Source organism: Serinus canaria, chromosome 6 (genome assembly GCF_022539315.1).
Source record: "Serinus canaria isolate serCan28SL12 chromosome 6, serCan2020, whole genome shotgun sequence".
NCBI lineage: Eukaryota > Metazoa > Chordata > Aves > Passeriformes > Fringillidae > Serinus > Serinus canaria.
In genome coordinates this window covers 1,672,785-1,690,904 of record NC_066320.1, presented here as the reverse complement: position 1 = coordinate 1,690,904, position 18,120 = coordinate 1,672,785, and the positions used below count along the sequence as shown (strand labels likewise).

General features: G+C 43.8%; 2 protein-coding genes across 2 annotated transcripts; both read right to left on the bottom strand.

Annotated features, from left to right (window-relative positions):
• Positions 1 to 91: 91 nt before the first annotated feature.
• LOC103821205 (nucleolar RNA helicase 2-like) lies at positions 92 to 11,106 on the bottom strand. The gene is made up of 15 exons (XM_030241323.2): positions 10,937 to 11,106; positions 10,171 to 10,440; positions 9,435 to 9,510; positions 8,556 to 8,734; positions 6,942 to 7,059; positions 6,142 to 6,327; positions 5,511 to 5,656; positions 4,687 to 4,836; positions 4,013 to 4,174; positions 3,177 to 3,296; positions 2,387 to 2,460; positions 2,040 to 2,199; positions 1,608 to 1,742; positions 1,183 to 1,227; positions 92 to 681 (listed from the first exon to the last, which is right to left on the bottom strand). The coding sequence occupies exons 1-15, from the start codon at positions 11,039 to 11,041 to the stop codon at positions 463 to 465; spliced, it is 2,145 nt and encodes a 714-aa protein (XP_030097183.1). The 5' UTR covers positions 11,042 to 11,106; the 3' UTR covers positions 92 to 462.
• A 1,191-nt stretch (positions 11,107 to 12,297) lies between these two features.
• STOX1 (storkhead box 1) lies at positions 12,298 to 17,902 on the bottom strand. The gene is made up of 6 exons (XM_050976420.1): positions 17,892 to 17,902; positions 17,587 to 17,594; positions 16,849 to 17,001; positions 13,527 to 15,352; positions 13,087 to 13,277; positions 12,298 to 12,337 (listed from the first exon to the last, which is right to left on the bottom strand). The coding sequence occupies exons 1-6, from the start codon at positions 17,900 to 17,902 to the stop codon at positions 12,298 to 12,300; spliced, it is 2,229 nt and encodes a 742-aa protein (XP_050832377.1).
• Positions 17,903 to 18,120: the final 218 nt, after the last annotated feature.

The following is an 18,120-nucleotide window of genomic DNA, read 5'->3' as shown; positions in this document are numbered from 1 at the left end:
TTCAAGGGCCCCTGTTGCCACGCTCCCCCATCTGGCACCTTCCCACATCTCCACCTGCAAAATACTGCTTCAAATACGTGACAACAATATATGAAGTTGTAAAATAATACTTAATTTTATCCGAAAATGTACAGGTTTGAGCAGCAATTCAGATCTATGTATTATACAGTGAACCAGGCTACAGTTTTGAACGCAACAGACATATTATGGAAAGATTCAAAGAGCAATATGAGAAACAAAAAGAAACAATTATTTTTTTCTTGCAGGTTTTTTGGGTTTTTTTCTTTGTACTTTTTTTTTTTAATGAACAGAACCTTGTTTATGAGCAAAGTAGTTACTGACAAAAAAAAAATCTTAATGAAGTATTTTTCCCCAATGGTACAAACACACAGAAACAGCCTAGTGTAATGTAATATAAAATACTTCAGTCCCATTTTTTTTCTCACTTCTAGATTGTTGAAGTTAATGTTCAAATGCTCTGCTGAAACTTCGTTTCTGGCCTCTGCTCCTGAACCTGTTTCTACCAGAGCCACCACGCCGCCCGTTCCTGGAGCTGGAGAAGCTTCGGCCATTCCCTCCACCACTCCCTCCTCCTCCTCCTCCTCCTCGAGCAGACTCGACCAACTCTGGTAATTCCGTGGCCACACACAAACGCCAGTGTTTAGAATCCTCCCACCTTGCCTGTGGGAATGGAGTCAGACACAGTACGTTAAATTCTAGGAATACAAATACAGGGTATGAAAGAATTATTAAATCTGCTCAACTGAAAAGGTGAAATTGTGAGCTGATGTATGGGGTTCAAGCTTCTAAGAAGGGATCAATAATTCTGGCATGGTTATACTAATGGCTACCAAGCAAAAATCTGAATTCACTTTACTATGGAGAAAATTCTGGGTGAAAATGGGAGGCAGGGAATACAGAAAAGAGGAATAAAACTTGCTGCCTACAAAGATGAATCCAACACTTTTCTCAGTGCAAAAGTTTCAAGTTACAGACTTTTGGTCACAGGAGAATGCCTTAGAAAAGAAACAGTGTGAGCTTGTTCTGTTCTTCAGTTCCTTCCGAGCAATCCCTTTTGCCGCTAGGAAAGGCAGGATAAAGGCTACATAATGTTTTTAGTCTAACCCAATCCAGCAAGTTTCATCTTAAGCCTGCTGCACCCAGAATTTGCAATGAACATACCTCTATGTCTTTTTGGTCTGCCACAGGAACATCAAAGCACACACCCTAAAAAGAAAGAATCATTTTAATGCATACAAGGTAAGCGTTTTAAGTGACTGCAACTAAAAACAACAGAGCCCACAATTCTACACCTGACAGGCAGGCACTTTGAGAACTGACTGTCCTAAGAAACACTTTTCTGTTTTGGCATTAAGGCAGAGTTAACATGCTTCATACCTTGCACCTGTTCTACTATCCCCATAGCCATGCATTATCCTACCTCCCGAGCATGCCAGCAGAGCCCTAAGCACTAAAAAAACCAGACTGAGGCCCATCATCAACAGTGCCTGGAATAGAGAAACAGACCAAATAGCTCCCCTGACAATTGCTGAGAAAAGGCTGCAATCAGAAGAGCCCAGTATCAAAGAAACAAACCAGAGAGTTACCATTTTTCCCTTGAGGAAACACATCCTGTTCACCTTCCGATCAATATCATCACCCAACACTTCTCGCAGCCTTCGCCAGGCATAGCTCATGTTGCTTATTTCCTCAGAGCAGCGCAGTATCATTGTAACAAATCCCTAAAAAGAAATGGGGCTCAGGCAAAGGAATAAGCTTCAGCACATATATCAGACGGGAGAAACCTGTCAATTTACAGTTTACTACTTAAATCTTCAAGTAGGTACTGTGACAGGGCATCAGGTATCCTTACTGCCACTAAATCGCTGCTTTTAACAAAATCAGTAGTTCCTAGTGGCTTAAGCATGGTTTTTAAACAAAATGGTCAGGAGATAAATAATTCTCTATTCACACAACACAGAGGTGTGTTGTTTCTTTCCAGTTTCAAGACAAGCTTTAAGCCATAGCCCATTCCTTACCACATCTGAGTTCAGCAGTGAGCGCTGCTCAATGGAAGTAGCACCCGAAATATGGGCCAGAGCTGCAGCCAGAGCATTAACTGGTCCCTTCTCTTTTATTAGCAACTGAGCAGATTCTCTGAAATACTCAATAGCAGTCTGAGGAACAGAATCCAGGCACCTAAGTAGTTAAAGCAAAAAAATACGAACAATTTATACACCAATAGGCTCTGGAATAGAAAAAAAATTACAGTAGTCCAAGATTTCAACAGTACTCAGAAAGTTCAAAAGAGACAGTAAAGAATAATTCAAACAGCCCTTCTGAAGAAGTCAGGGAGATACAACAGGGCTTGAGTCCCCAAACACACCTCATGGCATCTTTGCTGGAAGCCTTTATTATGTCTGTTGCGGTAGGAACACCAACACGCTTGAATGTAATGCCCTGAAATTTAAAATGCAAAAGACAAATAAAAATTGCAGACCATAAATAATTCAGTTCTAAAGAAGCAGTACTGAACTCCAACACATCAAGCTTTTAAGTCTGTAATTGTTATTTTCACCTTTTATTTTCCAACTTTTCCTAGTGAAAATTGTAAGGTTAAGCTTACAGGAAAATGGGCAACACTTAGAAGGCTTTCATGTACCAGATCAGTTTAAACGACTCAGTGATCTTAGACTGAAAACAGAAACCACTTTGGTACATTTCTGGGGAAAACAGAGTTCTACAAATTCTAAATTTCGACTTTTAGTCTAATAGATTTGGATTTAAGTACAAATTACAGAGCCTTAGTCTAAACGTTACACTGCTTTATGTGCCAGGAATAAATCACCTCATCACAACCACATAATTGTAGACGAAACCAGCATATGGGACACTGCACAAAGTGCAAAAATGCAAGTAACATATGCACATCGCTGATCATATGATAACCAGGGTGAACACCACACAAAAATACTGCGAGTTTTTTCTTATTTCCACAAGGACAACCTTACTGGCATTTGCTGAAAATGAGTGGCTGTTAAAACTCGGCAGTGCTCTCCCTGCTCCACAGTGACACTGCAGGCACCCTCCTCAAGCTACCCAAACCTCCTCTGGGTGCTTTACAAACTGCATTCTGCAGTTGAAGATCCTGCAATGAGAAGAAAGCTGTACTGTACCGCTTTTTGTTCCACGTGTCTCAGCTGGTATTCCTCCTTCCGCTGATAGAAGCAGATGCAGATCCCAGTGCGCCCAGCTCGGCCCGTGCGCCCGGAGCGGTGTATGTAGGACTCCACATCCTTGAGAGAGAGAGCCCCTATGAGTCACCTAATCCATTGGCATGTCATCAATTCATTGCATCCACATCACTTGTAGAAGCCATTACAGATAAGCCCGGACAATGCACAGTAAGTGCATCATCAGAAAACATTGTTTCACTGGCATCGACCAAAGAGGCTTTTCCATAATCATCTAGAAATCACGGCTTGAAAGGCAGAGCCATGAGCATAGATCAACTTTTCTTTATGCATCACCACACATCTGGAGTGTGTGTACCCCTACAGCAATCCCATTCCCCTCCTGCACATCCACGGGAGCATGGTTACTGCAGTAACCATTAACAGCTTATTCTCTGAATCATTACATTGTTTCTTTGAAATCCTTTAATTTCAGCTAATGTTCTCACGGTTGTGGTCCACACCTCACATTCACCCCCATTCAAGAAAATCATTCCTCCCACTGCTCCCAGCCTTGCAATCACCACACCCAGAACCCAAGGGAAGGCTTTGCACAGCCTCATAAGAAGACATTTGAAGGAAATAATCTTTAAACATACTAGGGACTGACACACTCCCCAAAAATCCTCTAAGAAACTACTTCTACATATCTGGATGTTTCTCTCCCTTAAGCACAAAGCTGATGAAGTCTGTGTGGTCAATACCATCAGCTGATAGCATACACCACTTGAAAACAAGACTACAGATTACTCAAGACATCCAACATAACAGTCTCTTACCTTTGGTGGTGAGCTCTGTACAACCAGGTCAACTTCTGGGATATCTAAACCACGGGCAGCTACATTGGTTGCAACCAGAACTTTAAATGAACCATTTCTAAAACCCTTCAGTGTGATCTCTCTCTGCTTCTGAGGAATGTCACCATGCAACGACTGGCAATCCTGGAAAACAGTATTATTTTAGAACCATACCAAGATCCAAGACAGCACTCCATTCCTTGGTCAGTTTTGGGTACAAAATCTTGGTATTTGATAGGTACTGTGTGGCAAGGTAAAGAAGAAGAACTGAATTACCTGAGTTTATATTTTAGGTGTCTCACAATATGTACTCAGTAATTCTTATTCCTATACCTCAAAGACTTTTAACAATGGCAGGAAAACAGAACTGAGACAATGTGTGCCTCAGCTCATGTCTAATTACCGTGACATATGAAAAACCTGCCCTAACTTGCTATCCACACCATCTATGTAATGCTTGGCTGTGCCAAAATAGTAATCTACAATTTTTGTTTCATATGCATGAAAAGAGTGAAATCCTGTCTGACCAGACACAAAAGCCTGCCCTATGCACTTTGAAACTCTCTCTATAAACCTTACTCAGCACAGGTCTGCTATCAACATGGGGTTGATACATCTCTGACAGGTTTTGTTACTTAATACACCCGATAAAATACCTGTTTGATTGAAGCATTCAGAGCCAGTTCATTTGCCTCCTTTTTGGTCTCACAGAAGACAATGGTCCTCCCATGGCTGCCACTGTAGACCTGAATGACATCTCCAATAACTGCAGCTCTCTGAGACCAGTGACACTCTATTGCCAAATGCTACAGAAAGAAATTCCAGTGATTAGCTTCTGTAAAGTTAAGAGTCCTTTAAAATACATTTGGAACTGTCAAATACAGAAAGAGTAAAGAGTTGTACAGTTCCCTGATGGGGATAATGTGCTAACTCACTCACAATCCTGGAACATCCAAAATCCACAAGGCTCTTATTTATGCCCACCACCATTAGTCTAATGTTCAGCAAAATAATTACAGGAAGAGCAAATCAGGCCCCTAGCATATATGTATTATATTCCTTGCTATGGTATTTACTGCACAGGAAGCAAAGGGCTACTGAGGTGAGATACCACAGGAAGTTTGAAAAAAAGCATCTTGTATACAGAACACCAGAAGACAGCTGGGATGTCCATGGAGAATTAAAAGCAGCAGGCTGATGCTCATGTGTGCCTTTTGCTTACAGCTTGGATAAATTCAGGTACTGATTTTCTGTGGAAACCCACACAACTAACTAGAAAATCTCATCTCTACCTGTGATGAGAGAAGACAGACCTAAACCCAAAACCAACTGGACCAGCTGTAACATGCCTTACACTTGGAAAAAATTCTGGAAACAACTTCCAACATCACTGTGATAATGCACCTTAGGAAGAGGTAACCTTTTGTAGCATAAAAGAAAAGGGAAAAGGCCTGAAAACGTTTCACATGAGCTTACTCACTTCTACTGTTGTAGCAGCCTTCTGAGTTCTTTTCCCAATAAGGTCAATCTGTTCATATCTAGACTTCATGTATTTCTTAGCCACATCATACACCCAGTGTGGGCAAGTGGCAGAGAACAGCAGTGTCTGGGGATTGTCTTCAGAATCTTAACAAAAAAAAACAATGGTTCACAAACTTCATGTATTCCACCTAACACAAGTACACAAGTTGATTATATGGGTGATTAAAAGAGAGGATAAATATCAGTACCTAATGTAAAGAAGCCAATCAAGTTTTTTAAATTTATGCCTTACCAACACATGGAGTAAAAAATATTCTAGAAAGTCTAAATAATTTCAAGATTATAAAAAAGTTACTCCAGTCTGTTTTCAAGCAGTGAAAAGGCTAAAAAGCTAATTCCTTTTAATTTAAAGAAGTCCAAGCACAATTTAAAGATAAGTACCAATGATAGTTATTTACAGACCCCTAGGTACTGGACTTCAAGCTCTGCACAGGTTCTGTGAATGATTCCCACATATTCACAATACATAATATTCAGTTATTTCTAAACAAAAATCACCTTCTACCTGAATTTTTGCCAACTAAATTATTACTAATATTTCTAACTATTTGTTTCAGTATTGAGATTACCCTTCTTGTATGCAACTCGTAAAATGTCTTCCACTTGCTCAGCAAATCCCATGTCCAGCATCTGATCAACTTCATCCAGCACAACGTGTTTGACCTTGGTAAGGTCCAGCTTGCCATTCTGCAGGTGGTCCTTGATCCGACCAGGTGTCCCCACCAAAATGTCAATGCCACTTCTCATGAGGTCAACTGGTCAACAGGGAACACAGGAGTTAGCAGTGAACCAGGGAGCACTCTCTACTATATCTACTTTATCTACTTTAACTGGAGACTTTGTAAAAATTTATTTATTTAATTATCCACATTACTGAAATCAACTCCTTCCTGAGGTTCTGAGAAGAAATCATCTCTAATGTCTCAAGATGTATCACAATGAAAGAGCTCACTCTCATTCCTTGTTTACAATCACCAAGGCAGTAAATTATGCTGTCACAACAATTTCTTCTCCACTTTACAAATCCTCTACATATCTCTTACGACATGAAAAAACACATTCCCAGTCACAGCTGTAAAACCAAACTTTTTTAATGAAAATGGGTTTACAAGAACCCAAGATATGGGTCATAGACACAGCATACTGTTTCACTTTAATTTAAGGTACATGAGTAGAAAAGTAACACCAAGAATACAACTGAGAACCACAGCTATTTATCTCCATAAGAAGATACATTTTGAACTGCTGAATTTTCCATAAACAGTCTCCAGCTCTTGAGTTACAAGTGTGTGTCTGGAAAGACCCAACTGCACTTCTTAAATATGGCAGTCAATCAATATTAAAATTATTAGTCCCAAGAATCACTTACTTTGTCCATTATAGGGAGTTCCTCCATAAAAACAACCTACTGTCAGCTTCCTTGTGATATCCTTGAAATCTTTGGCAACCTGATTTGCCAGCTCTCTTGTTGGACAAAGAACTAGAACCTGCCGAGAAAAAAAGACAAAACAGATGTTTTCTCAGCGTGGCTTCTGCCAAGAAACCACTAGACTTCTGATCATTATTTACATCTGACCCTTTGTAAAATTAAAAAAAAAAAAAAAATCTGTTTAAAATAATTCTCTAAGCAAAGGCTGGAGAAACACACTGCTCAAGTCTCTTGTAACATCATTAAACTCTTCAACATATAGTCATTTAGGACAGGCTAACTTCTTTCTGAACAGGATAGGAGGGATTTAAATCTTATTTAGCTTTGGCTCCTGAACAGACCAGCTACAAGTTTCCTTCTACATGTGCATATGCTGTTTGAATACAAGACTGAAGAATGTGGGTAACAAAAGGTTTTTGCTTCACAGTCCTGTGAGAAGGTGCAAGGAAGAGCTGTCAGCTGTCTCTCAGCTTCCCTGTGGCTCAGGGAAACATATGTTCAGCCTGCAGAGCTGCTGTGCTAACCCACAGCCCTGCAGAGGCACCCAGGGAGCCATCCTCTCCTGCAGCTCACAGCCCTCCCTGCAGGCAGGTGAACTGATTGTGTAAAAATGTCACTGAAGCACTGCTCTCCAAGCTGGGATCAGTCACCTCACAAAGGAACCTTAACATCCTTATCCTAGCACCTCCTCCAACATCAAACCCCATTACCAAAAGGCAGGCAGCAGTGTATTATGCTAGAGTGAGGTCTGGAATCTTTTGCAAGGCTTATGTCTCCCTTGAAGAAAGCCCTTCCTTTTCCAAAAGACTGTGCCAAACCTAGAGGCAGCATTCTCAATCAGCCCAGCAATGTGATGGGCAGATGCACACAAAACTGCTAGTGCCACTTCTGGAAGGCACTTCAGGTAATCTCTGAGATGACTGACAAGATGAAACAAACTGACAAAAATTATTAATGAGGATGTGCTCAGCTTTGGCCTCTCTAGTTTTTCTGGAGGCATCATAAGAATTCAGTGAAAAACCACACTTGGTATTCTTAGCAGAATGAACACAGCTCATAATAAATCTGCACTCCCTGGAGCAGAAGCTTCAACATTTGGTGGTGTTCCTAGTGAAAACGAAGTCTATTTTTAAAACCTCCCACTGTTTACATGTTTTAGAAAGAAACACGTTTGAGTAGACAGTTTTTATCAAGCTGTCAAATTACAATTAGTAACTAATCTGTTAGCAATTTAGGAAAAAAATAAGCATCCAGGAGCCACTAGCCCTGAACTGGTAACGTGACTGAGCAAAATTATACAGGAACACGTTGTCCACCTGTAGTTTTGGTCTCCCTGTGGCAGAAAAAGGAACTGACAAGTGGATAGAGCTGTTGTGCACTCTTCATCAGAGGCTGGGAGGCAGCACAGGATGCAGCGGACACAGCTTTCAAAGCACCTTTAATGTGGGTTAGCTTACCCCTGCACAGACCTGAAGAGCTGCTCCAGCAGCTGAAATAGCTGAATCATTTGGATGTAAGACAAAGCAAATCACCACCCTAGCCAGGCACAGTTACCTTTGGTGGACGGCCTCTTCTTCTTTCCTGTGAGTCTCCCTGAAGCTTTTCAATTAAGGGAATGGCAAAAGAGAATGTTTTCCCTGTTCCAGTTCGTGCTTGAGCAATGACATCCTTGCCAGAAAACACTGGGTTGAAGGTCTTCACTTGCACAGGGAACAGGTATGTCACTCCTCGAGCTGTGGCAATTTCAAGAGATTTCCTTAATATGATCATTTTACAAGTGCTCTTTCATACTCTTCAGTGGAAATTACTGCAAGAACTTCCATCAACTCTAAAGTAAGTCAGGACTGGATCAACACCTCCACTGATTTATTAATCAGATGAGTCATCTGCAGAGAGTGCCCTGGGACTGCCCATTTTATTCTGCCACTTCACACTACCAGACACAGTGCTAGCTAGGGCAGAGGAAGTTATCAGCCTTTATGAAAGGGTGTCATTACTGTGCCTTTATTTATGCAACACTCCTCAGCTATCTGTGAAAACCTCTTCCTTTCAAATAATTCACATCTCAAAACCCCTTCTGTTCCTAATTTGTACTAATTCATGTATAAACAAACACCAAAGATGCTAAATATAATTGCATTTTCTTTATTCACACCAGAATAACCTTTAATTGAAAAATTCGCACACATCATTTTTTTTCCTTGGCTCATGTCATTTAGACTTTTATTGCAAAGGCTGAACTGGACAACACTGCAAAGTGTGTGCTCTAAGGTGGATTTAGAGCAGGCAAGCAATGTCTTCTGCACAGCATCTGTGCTTGTACGGGCACGAGCACAGCACATCTCAAAAATTATTGATCCGGATTTTGTTTGAGCATAAAAACACAACAGAGACCACCGACATTCTACAGTCACACCTTGCCAAGAAACTTACCTTGAAGAAGCTGGACAGTTTCTTTGGAAATAGCAAAATTGGAGAAAGCACCCTCCTTCTGTTCTCCAGTCAACTCCTGTTAGGTAAAGAATAACACATGTAAGAGTCCACGTGAATATTACACGACTGCCCGTAAATTCAAGGGAATTCAAGTAAATTCAGCACAGGCACTGGTGTCATACTCTTCACAACTGCAGCTAAAGAGCCTTTTTTGTTTTAACATCATATTTCAAACTTGGACAAAGCTAGCAAGAGTGATCTGTAGGTTTAAGGCTGTTTCATATCTAACAGCACAGTAAATGCTGAGCACTCAAACCAAAACTGAAAACAATGAATTAGAATTACAAAATATCACGAGTTGGAAGGGACCCACAAGGATCACCAAGTCCAACTCCTGGCTCTGTACAGGACAACCCCAAAATTCACATACACCTCGTTATGCTGAATCCTATTAAAGCTCCACCTTAGAGCAATCTGTCTGTCCAGCAACAGCTACCACAGCACCAGGCTGCTGAAGTGAGGAAACCACGATGCACTGATCGAACACATCGGCACTTTCATCATTCAAAACTCTTACAAATTCTTGGCAGAATTAAAATCTTGATATTTTACAGCACTTTCGACTGATGAGTAAAGGGGTAGAAATGGAATACGACCACTAAATTTGGCCGTGTTAGAGTGCAGGAGTTAAAAGCCCTAACACATCACTGTAACTAAAACCACTCATCAGCTTTACCTGATCCTGCTCGCTCTCACTTTCGCTCTCACTTGACGTTTCACTGGAACTACTCTGCCGGCTTTTGCGGGAGGATTTGCTGCTAAAGGAGGACAATCTCGATTTCTCCACGCTTTCTTCTTTCGTGTGACCGTTCTGTTTACTGACACTCTTTGATTTCTTGGGTTTCGGGGCATAACGCTCCTCGTCCGATTCCTCGCTGTCATCTGTCTGAGTCTTTCCCCTCTGAAACTTGTCCCGGCGTTTAGATTTCTTCTCCTTTTTCTCCTTCTGACAAGGCACAGAGCAAATGAAAACACACGCTCGTGGATCCAAGCGACACGGAACAGAGAAGAGGGCGCAGAACAGTTAAAGCTTCAAGCGCACGTTCTAGTTACTGACGGGGGCGGTGGCTGACACAAGGCAACAGATCCCTGCCGGCCGCCGCCGCTCAGGAGACAAGTTACCGACCACGAGACAACGGGGCCTTGGCTTTCGGGGCTCTGCCCCGCTCCGGGTGCCGGGAAAAGCGCTTCCCGGGCTCCCGGCCGGCTCCGGCAGGCCCAGCACGTCCGGCGGGGCCGCCCCAACACGCGGCGAGGCCTCGGCCCGGCCCGCCCGCGCACGTGGCCGCCCGGCCCGGGCCGCCCCGCGGCCGCGCCGTGCACGCCTCGCCCGGCCCGCGCCACCGGCGGTGCGGGCGGCCGCGACCCAAGGCCGGACTCGCCGGGCGTCGGCCTCAGCGGGCGGGCGCGGCCAGGCCGTACCCGGCGCCCTTCCCTGGTACCTTGTGCCGCCGGCGGCCGCTCTCCGGGACCCCCTCGGTGTCCATGGAGCAGTCGGAGCCCGACTCGGCCCCGCTGCTGCTGCTGCACCGGGTGGCCTCGGGCATCTCCGCTCGCCGCCGCCGCCGCTCCGCCACGCCGCGCTCCGCACCAGCCGCGCGCCCGCCGCGCGTCACGGTCCGAGCGGCCCTGGCGCCCGGCAGCCAATGGACGGCGGATCCGGCAGCGCGGGGGCGGGGCCATGCCGTCCGACAGCCAATCGTCTGCTGCAGTCGGCGTGGGACCACAACTCCCGGCGTGCCCCGGGGGACAACGCGAGGACTGCAACTCCCGGCGCGCCCCGCGCGCGCCGCACGCCGGGAGGAGGCGGCCGCCATGACGGGTCCGCCATGAGGGCTCGCCTGGTCCCGCCGGGCCTGCCTGGGCCCTGCCTTCCCCAGAGCAAACCTCCGGCAGCTTCAGGAGCTGGCGGCTTCAGCCTCCCTAACTACCGCCGAGAAGCGTTCAGTAGTAGTGAAAAGTCTGAGGCAGGAAAGGGCAGTGTGACCAAATGACTAAGATTTAAAATCCACGAGCCTGTGGTGGTATGCAGCATGAGCCCAGCACAATCTGCTTGTAGATAAATCCAGAGGAAGAAGTAAAAATTAGCTTTAGGGAGTAAAATGTGTGAATCCATCCTGACAGCTGCCGGGATGTGGGTTCCTTAGGGAATTGGAAGGGCAGGAGCAGAGCAGGCTCTGGCCCCAGCAGTGGCACTGTCCTCAGCTGCTGTCTCCTGCTACTTCTGCTTCATTTGCAAAGCCTAAACCCTGCTTGGCACACACAAACACTGAAGATAGCTGAGAGTGCTGCAGGACACGGTCAGAGAACCTTGGGATTGAAGGAGTTTTTGTAGCACCAGGTGCGTGTCTGGTTGATTTGTTTTCTAGCAGGGAAAGTGAAGCATGTGCTGATTTCTCAAGTAGGAAAGGCTTTGCAGAGTTACAGTGTGAAACAGCCCTGTCCAACTGCAGTTCCTTTTGGAGAAACAAACCCCCTCCAGGTCAGTGGGGTGGTCTGAATGAAGAATGCCAGTTCTCACCTTTATTATCACAGGGACACACAAAAAATAATTAAAGATGAGGGTAAACAGAACACACATCACCTCTCCAAACTCTACTGTCAAAAGTTTTAACTAGCAGCTTTGATTTAGGGACTGCCTCGCTGATGTGACCAGCTGCATTTACACTATGGTTGCCTTGTTACAAGGGGAAAGTTTATCAATCTCATTAAAAAATAATCAAACATTCACAACCAGAGTTAGATGAATTTTGTTGCAATTGTCCTTTCATTCGTCCTCCTTCTTGCATTGTTATTTATACTTTTAGAATTTGGCAGGAAGGTTCATCTTCTTTTCAGTCCACCTAAAAATAATATAATTATAGAAGTCAGACTCCACATTCCAAAAATGAACTGAGCTGGCTTATCTTTTAGTGCCACAGGTGGGCATATGTACACACAGTCAAAATAATCCTCTGAAATACATTTTGCTAAAGCTTTCAAGTCTTCATGTCCAGGTAATACAGAGGAAATGTGCTTGGAAGGGTGCACAGTCAAGAGCTGCTCAAGGGAAGATGAACAATGAGCAGGATTCCCTTAGAGACTGTAGTTTGTGGTTTGTTCCTTCATGTACTGCCTTCTCAAGGGGACAGTACAACTCTAATGAGGACTCCAATGGTTTAATTACAGTTAAACACCACTCATTTAAGATATTAAGAATGTGTGTTGCTGTTGAAAAATAATAAAAAAAAAAGGATGTGACTTTTAACATAGATTCTTGCCAGTTTAGTTAAGTTTTGGAGGATTCTGTGTAAAAGTTTGTTTCATAGCAATTTATTTTCCATTAAGGGATTTTCAGGTGTAGTTACAGGCAAAATGTACACTGTGAAAATTTAGGGAGAATGTTCCTGTTAAAGGAATTAGCAGAGCTATAGAGTTTGGGTATTTCTAGATCATAACACTGAAGTCTAAAAAAAATAGAATTTTTTTTTACAAATATAATTTTTTTAACAAATGTTGTTGGGGAAGGGGTTTGTGATTTACTGCAACATTTCTGCCTAAGTCTGATGGCCACTTTGGAGATAAAGCATCTTGGTGTCACACGTTTTCTTACCTTGGGGAGTCAATTCCACTGTCTCCTGTGATGCTGTGGTTTTCTGTCCCTTCTGGGTGTTTCTGTTCTGGGCTCTCAGGACATGTACTCTTTACAAAGTGCTCTTTTTGTCCTGGGGGGTTCCTCACTCCTTTGATCCCTGAGCCCAAAGCACAGCGTGCTGCTCTTCCTCCCACCTCCGGGGTGAAGTTCTGCAGAGTGCCAGCATCAGAGCCAGCCTGGCAGCAATCTGCCCCAGCTGAGCCCTTCCCACATCCAGTCAGGCCAGTTCCTTCATCCTTTCTGTGGCCTTTCAGAAGAGCCTGACTGCACAGCCAGCTTTCCTCTGTGCTGGCTGGTTTAGGGTGCTCCCTGGAGCCATCTGCAGGGCTGGCACTTCCCTCATATCTCATTTCACATTTATTTACAGTTGTGTCGTGCTGGGCAAGGCAGGTACTGACCTCAGAGGCTTTTAGGGACACAGCTGTGCTCCAGTCTCCTGTGGCTGACAAGGCATGGCCAGGGGCCAGCTGTTCAGAATTCTCATCCAGGTGTGACAAGGGACAGGTGTCACCATCATGTCCCTTTTGGTACAGAAGAAGGGAGTTAGCAATAAACCCTTCCCTTTCCAGCTCCCTTGATCCAGGATGGCTGGCACACTCATGGTTAAATATAAGCTCATTCTTTTTATCAGTCTTTGGTCTGCATTTCACACCATTTTTTGGGGTGAGATTAACACTGGCTGTGTAATTTGAAAGGTGGACATTTTGAAAGTCACTGGCTGGTTGATCTAAGAGCTCACATACAGTGTCTGCTTTGCATCTGCAATGCTCATCTTTCAGGTAGGATGGAAATTTTGCATCCTCTTGGCACACACCATTATCTTCAACGAGGGAGCAAGGGGATTTTTTTTTTACTGCTCTTTTGTAGACATTTTCTTCAGAAATATTACTCTCCAGGAAGTATCTACTTCTGTTATCTATTTGCAGATTACTGCCTTGTGGATAACTACCATTTTCACTGAGACTGTCTTTCTTTAGTTGAAGGTCAGACCTATTAGCGTGGAGTAGGTTGTTTGGCTTAGCTTTGCCAGCCTCACTTTCTGCCCCCAGCCTTTCAGTTTCACAGCCGAAGGGTCCTGAGGAGGCCAAGGGCTGTGGCCTTTGGAAAACCTTTCCTCCCTTTTGAGTCTGGCTCTTCAGCTGGCTGTTAGCACCACCTTGGTGCCCTCTGGCAGGAAAGCTTCGAGGTCTCCATGGCAGACCCTGGAAAGGATTCCTGATCTGCTTCTTGTATATCACCTGGGATTCCAGTGCTGCAGCAGGTGGCCCTTGGGTTTTGATGGGCAGTGAAAAGCTCTCTTCCAGTTTCACATTTTGGCATGTTTGCTTCTGTCTGTGAGATTTCCTGCTGCTCCTGCTCACCTGCTTTTCCCTCTTGGATTTGTTCTTCCTGGTGTGTTTTGCTGTTTTGCTTGGTGCCCTTTGAATACAATCCTTTGAAAGATGGCTTTGCCTGAGTGTTGGCACTTCAGCCAAGGTACCATTACTGATGTATTTCTTCTCTTTACTGCTACATTTTTTCTGCTCCTCAAACTTCTGCATTAATATTGTGTGTTTAATCAAATTATCAACTGTAAGAGTGGGGTTGATACGCTTGATGATTTCATGTTCAATATCACGTGGAATGTTGTTCAAGTCATCTTCATCCCTGACTGGCCACTCCTGGGGAGGAAACTGGCCTGAAAAAGTGGAGTACTCCTTCTTGTGTTTTTGTTTCTTAGAGCCACTTCTCCAGAAAAGGCCAAGGCCAAAGATTTTGCTTTTCAGTTTTGCTTTCACAGATGTCAAGGATTTGATGGTGTCCCAGGAATGGTTCTCAGCAGATGCAGAGATGCCTTGAGTTTGAATTGAAGGCTTCAATTCACTGCAGCCTCTCTGTCCCTCTGCATTAGATCCATGGTTCATCACCTGCCCTTGCCTTTGTTCACAGAGCATATTTTGGTCAGGGAAGCAATGGCAGGATCTGTAAAAGGGTACTGTAGGAATGCTTTCTTTCACTAGGTCTGCACAGGCCTTAATGTTTACCAGGTCAGTGATGGAAGATGATGAACAGCAACAACTGTCCTCCAACAGGAACCTTCTGTTGTCTTCTGTGCCATCATTGGTGATAAAATAAGTGTTGGGAGTCACAATGAAATATCCTTCTCCTGTATGATAGATTTTTCTTTCCTTAATTAGAGTGCCAAGGATATTATATAATACATTGTGGGAGGGCACTGCAATGCCTAGAACAAAGAGACAGATCCTTCAAATCAGAAACAAGTTTTCAAATAAAATGAGTGCTGGCCAAAAGATCTCTCTCGTACAACAACCCTGAAATCATCTGAAAATGAAATACCCAAAGCATTTAGGAAAAGGCCAGCTGTGTTGCCACTGCAGCACCACTGTGAGGGAGCAAGGATGTTGTCTTTGTGTTTGTCAGAATATGATATTCATGAGAGAGACTTTCTGCCAGGTACAAACCAAACAACCTCTTGTTCAAAGCATTTCCCTCCTGGCATGTTATTTAACAGGGGCTTTCATCACTCTGAAGTTTCTGGTGCAGTTTGGTCAGGTGTCAGTTTATTATCTCACAGAGACTGGTCTCAGCTGCAGCTTTCCATCAGGTGTCAGTGTCTCAGAGTCCTTAGTCTAGTCACAGCTGACCTCCTGCCCACCAAATTAAGAACTTCCAGCAAGGTGAAAACACAGCAAGAAATACCTTCAGTCCCTACAAACTTTGAGAATGCCACTTCTGGCTGAACTATAAAATCTGCCTTGTGGTTACCACAGGGCACTTACTGAGTGCAACACATTGCTAGCATGGTTCTGTGCCAGTTTGTGGGGTTGCATTAATATTTCTCCCACTGGTTAAAATGCCTGCCAGATCAGCCTATAACATTCACAGAGCTGTAAGATTAAGAGGACTCAAAAGAAGCAGCTCAGTATCAAACAAAGCAGAAAGGGCCAGAATGAGCCTGCTCAAAGTCTCAAACACAATAACACTTTGATATTGCAGATCTAAGGGAAATGGGATATTTTTCAGATATTAAGGGAAGTGGCTGCCATCCCCTCAGAATCACAGAATATTCTGAGTTGGAAGGGACCACAAGGATCATCAGGTCCAACTCATGAGTGGTCTATATGGGAATCAAATGCACAACCTTGGCATTATTTGCACAACCTTGGCATTATTTGCACCATGCTCCAACCAGTTGGGCTAGAAGTGAAGAACTAAAGAAGCCTTAGTGTAAGTCATTTCCTTTCAGGAAGAAAAGGGCTAGAATACAACCAACAAACCTGAATTTAAGGCTGGTTATAGTTTTTGATAGCAAACACCAGATGTAGACTCCTACCCAGTCCCTTTGCAAAGTCAGCTGTGTTCCTGTCTCTTAAAGGAGGACTTAACAAGTCTCTGTGATCCAAGAGTCTATTTTATGCTGTTCCATGTCTAGCACCTAAATACCACATCTGTGCTTTCCCACCCCTTAAAAGGACATACTCTTATCTACAGTCAGTTCCCTCTAATTCTCAAAGATTGATTCAAAGCTGTGGAAAGGATTGCATTCAAGTCAATGCAGTGACACTCACAGATTGATGAGAAGTTTGCGCATTCTACCGTTTCTACTCCTTCACCTTGCCAGCTTTGCCTGTAAGCATTCCCTGATCCCTTGTCCAATATTAGAAACTCAAGCTTGATGATACAGCCACTTTTTAAAAGAGGGAGAAACAGACAAATTACCTGGATAATTTTTCACTAACTGCTCCATTAAAGTTTCCTGAGTGACCACCACATGATCTGCATTCATGTCTGATATGGCCCAGCATATTGCTTCTGCCAAAGGAGCAGAGCGTGGCTGTGAGAGAGGATTCATGACAGCAGGGGTCACATCACCTAAAAGAAAAGAAAATTATTTGAATGGAATAGGGCATGATTTTTTCTATTAGCTGTGAAAGATATCCACTGAAAATTTTCCTTATCCTCAGCTAATTTTATTTGGCAAATTACTCGGAAAGATTTCTGAGAGGAGGGAGGTATTGCTAGCACTTGTCAAGAGCCTTTGTAAAGAAGGAAACAGAAGGTTCCTTAAACGTGTTAGTTTGTTTGGTATAAAATTCCAGCCAAAGCCACAATTTAGATTAATAAACAGGAAGCTGAGAGAGAGAATTATTTCTGATGACTGCTGATTTTTTAGAAGACTGCTTACACATTAAACCATGCAGAACCTGTATTTCTCCAAGTAGCTAATGGGGAAAAGGTCAACATCCAATGATCTAAGTACAAAATGTTTTCACCATGTCAGATTGTAAGGAAAAAAATACAAGTAATAAGCCTTGTCTCTTGTCTTGCACATGAAATTGAATACAAATGGTAAAATGCCACTTTTAGACTGGGTTCTAGAATTAGAGATTATTTAGCAAACTGGGTAGAGAACAAAAACTCTTGTTACAGCTGCATGCATTTTTTAGGCTACCTCACTGTCTGTCCTGGTAAGAGACAGAAACATTGTTCTTATTCTGCATGACAAAAGCAGAGGTCTGAAGGGGCCAAGAGTGTGGCCCATCTTCCCCAGTAACTCTGCAACCGCAGCCCAGAGGGCTGAAAGGGTCTTAGTCCTTCACCTGAACTCCTCCATTCATAAAAAAACAAAGAGAAACTCTGAGCTCTCCCCAAGGTGGCAAAGGACAAGCCCAGCAGGTCCTGCCCCTGTACCTGTGCGTGCTGTAGCTGAAATAAGTATTTCCCTGCAGTCATTGAGGACAAGGCACAAAGCAGGGACTCACCTGAGGTCCATGCACACAGTGAGACAGGGACTGAAGACACCTCCTCAGACAAAAGAAAACACCAAAAACCCCGCCTCTCTTCTTTTTGCAGTCAGACTAATGGTCTGTTCCACGCCCAGGTGATGTTCCGAGCTCCCCTGCTCCCTGGCTGTGCCCGACTGCCAGGCAGGCAGAAGGCAGCAAGGACTCCCGGTTCCTTCACAGGGATAACCGACTGTTAAACACTAAC

Bases quoted from the DNA above. Each gene is read 5' to 3' on its own strand.
- LOC103821205 (XM_030241323.2), bottom strand. From the start codon at position 11,041: ATGCCCGAGGCCACCCGGTGCAGCAGCAGCAGCGGGGCCGAGTCGGGC. The intron at 6,328-6,941 runs GTAAGTGATTCT...CCTGTTGACCAG, and splicing joins AACTCCCTATAATGGACAAA to TTGACCTCATGAGAAGTGGC. The intron at 4,837-5,510 runs GTGAGTAAGCTC...TTCTTTCTGTAG, and splicing joins AGGCTGCTACAACAGTAGAA to CATTTGGCAATAGAGTGTCA.
- STOX1 (XM_050976420.1), bottom strand. The intron at 15,353-16,848 runs GTAATTTGTCTG...TCTTTGTTCTAG, and splicing joins GTTAGTGAAAAATTATCCAG to GCATTGCAGTGCCCTCCCAC. The intron at 13,278-13,526 runs GTCAGTACCTGC...GGCACTCTGCAG, and splicing joins TGTCCCTAAAAGCCTCTGAG to AACTTCACCCCGGAGGTGGG.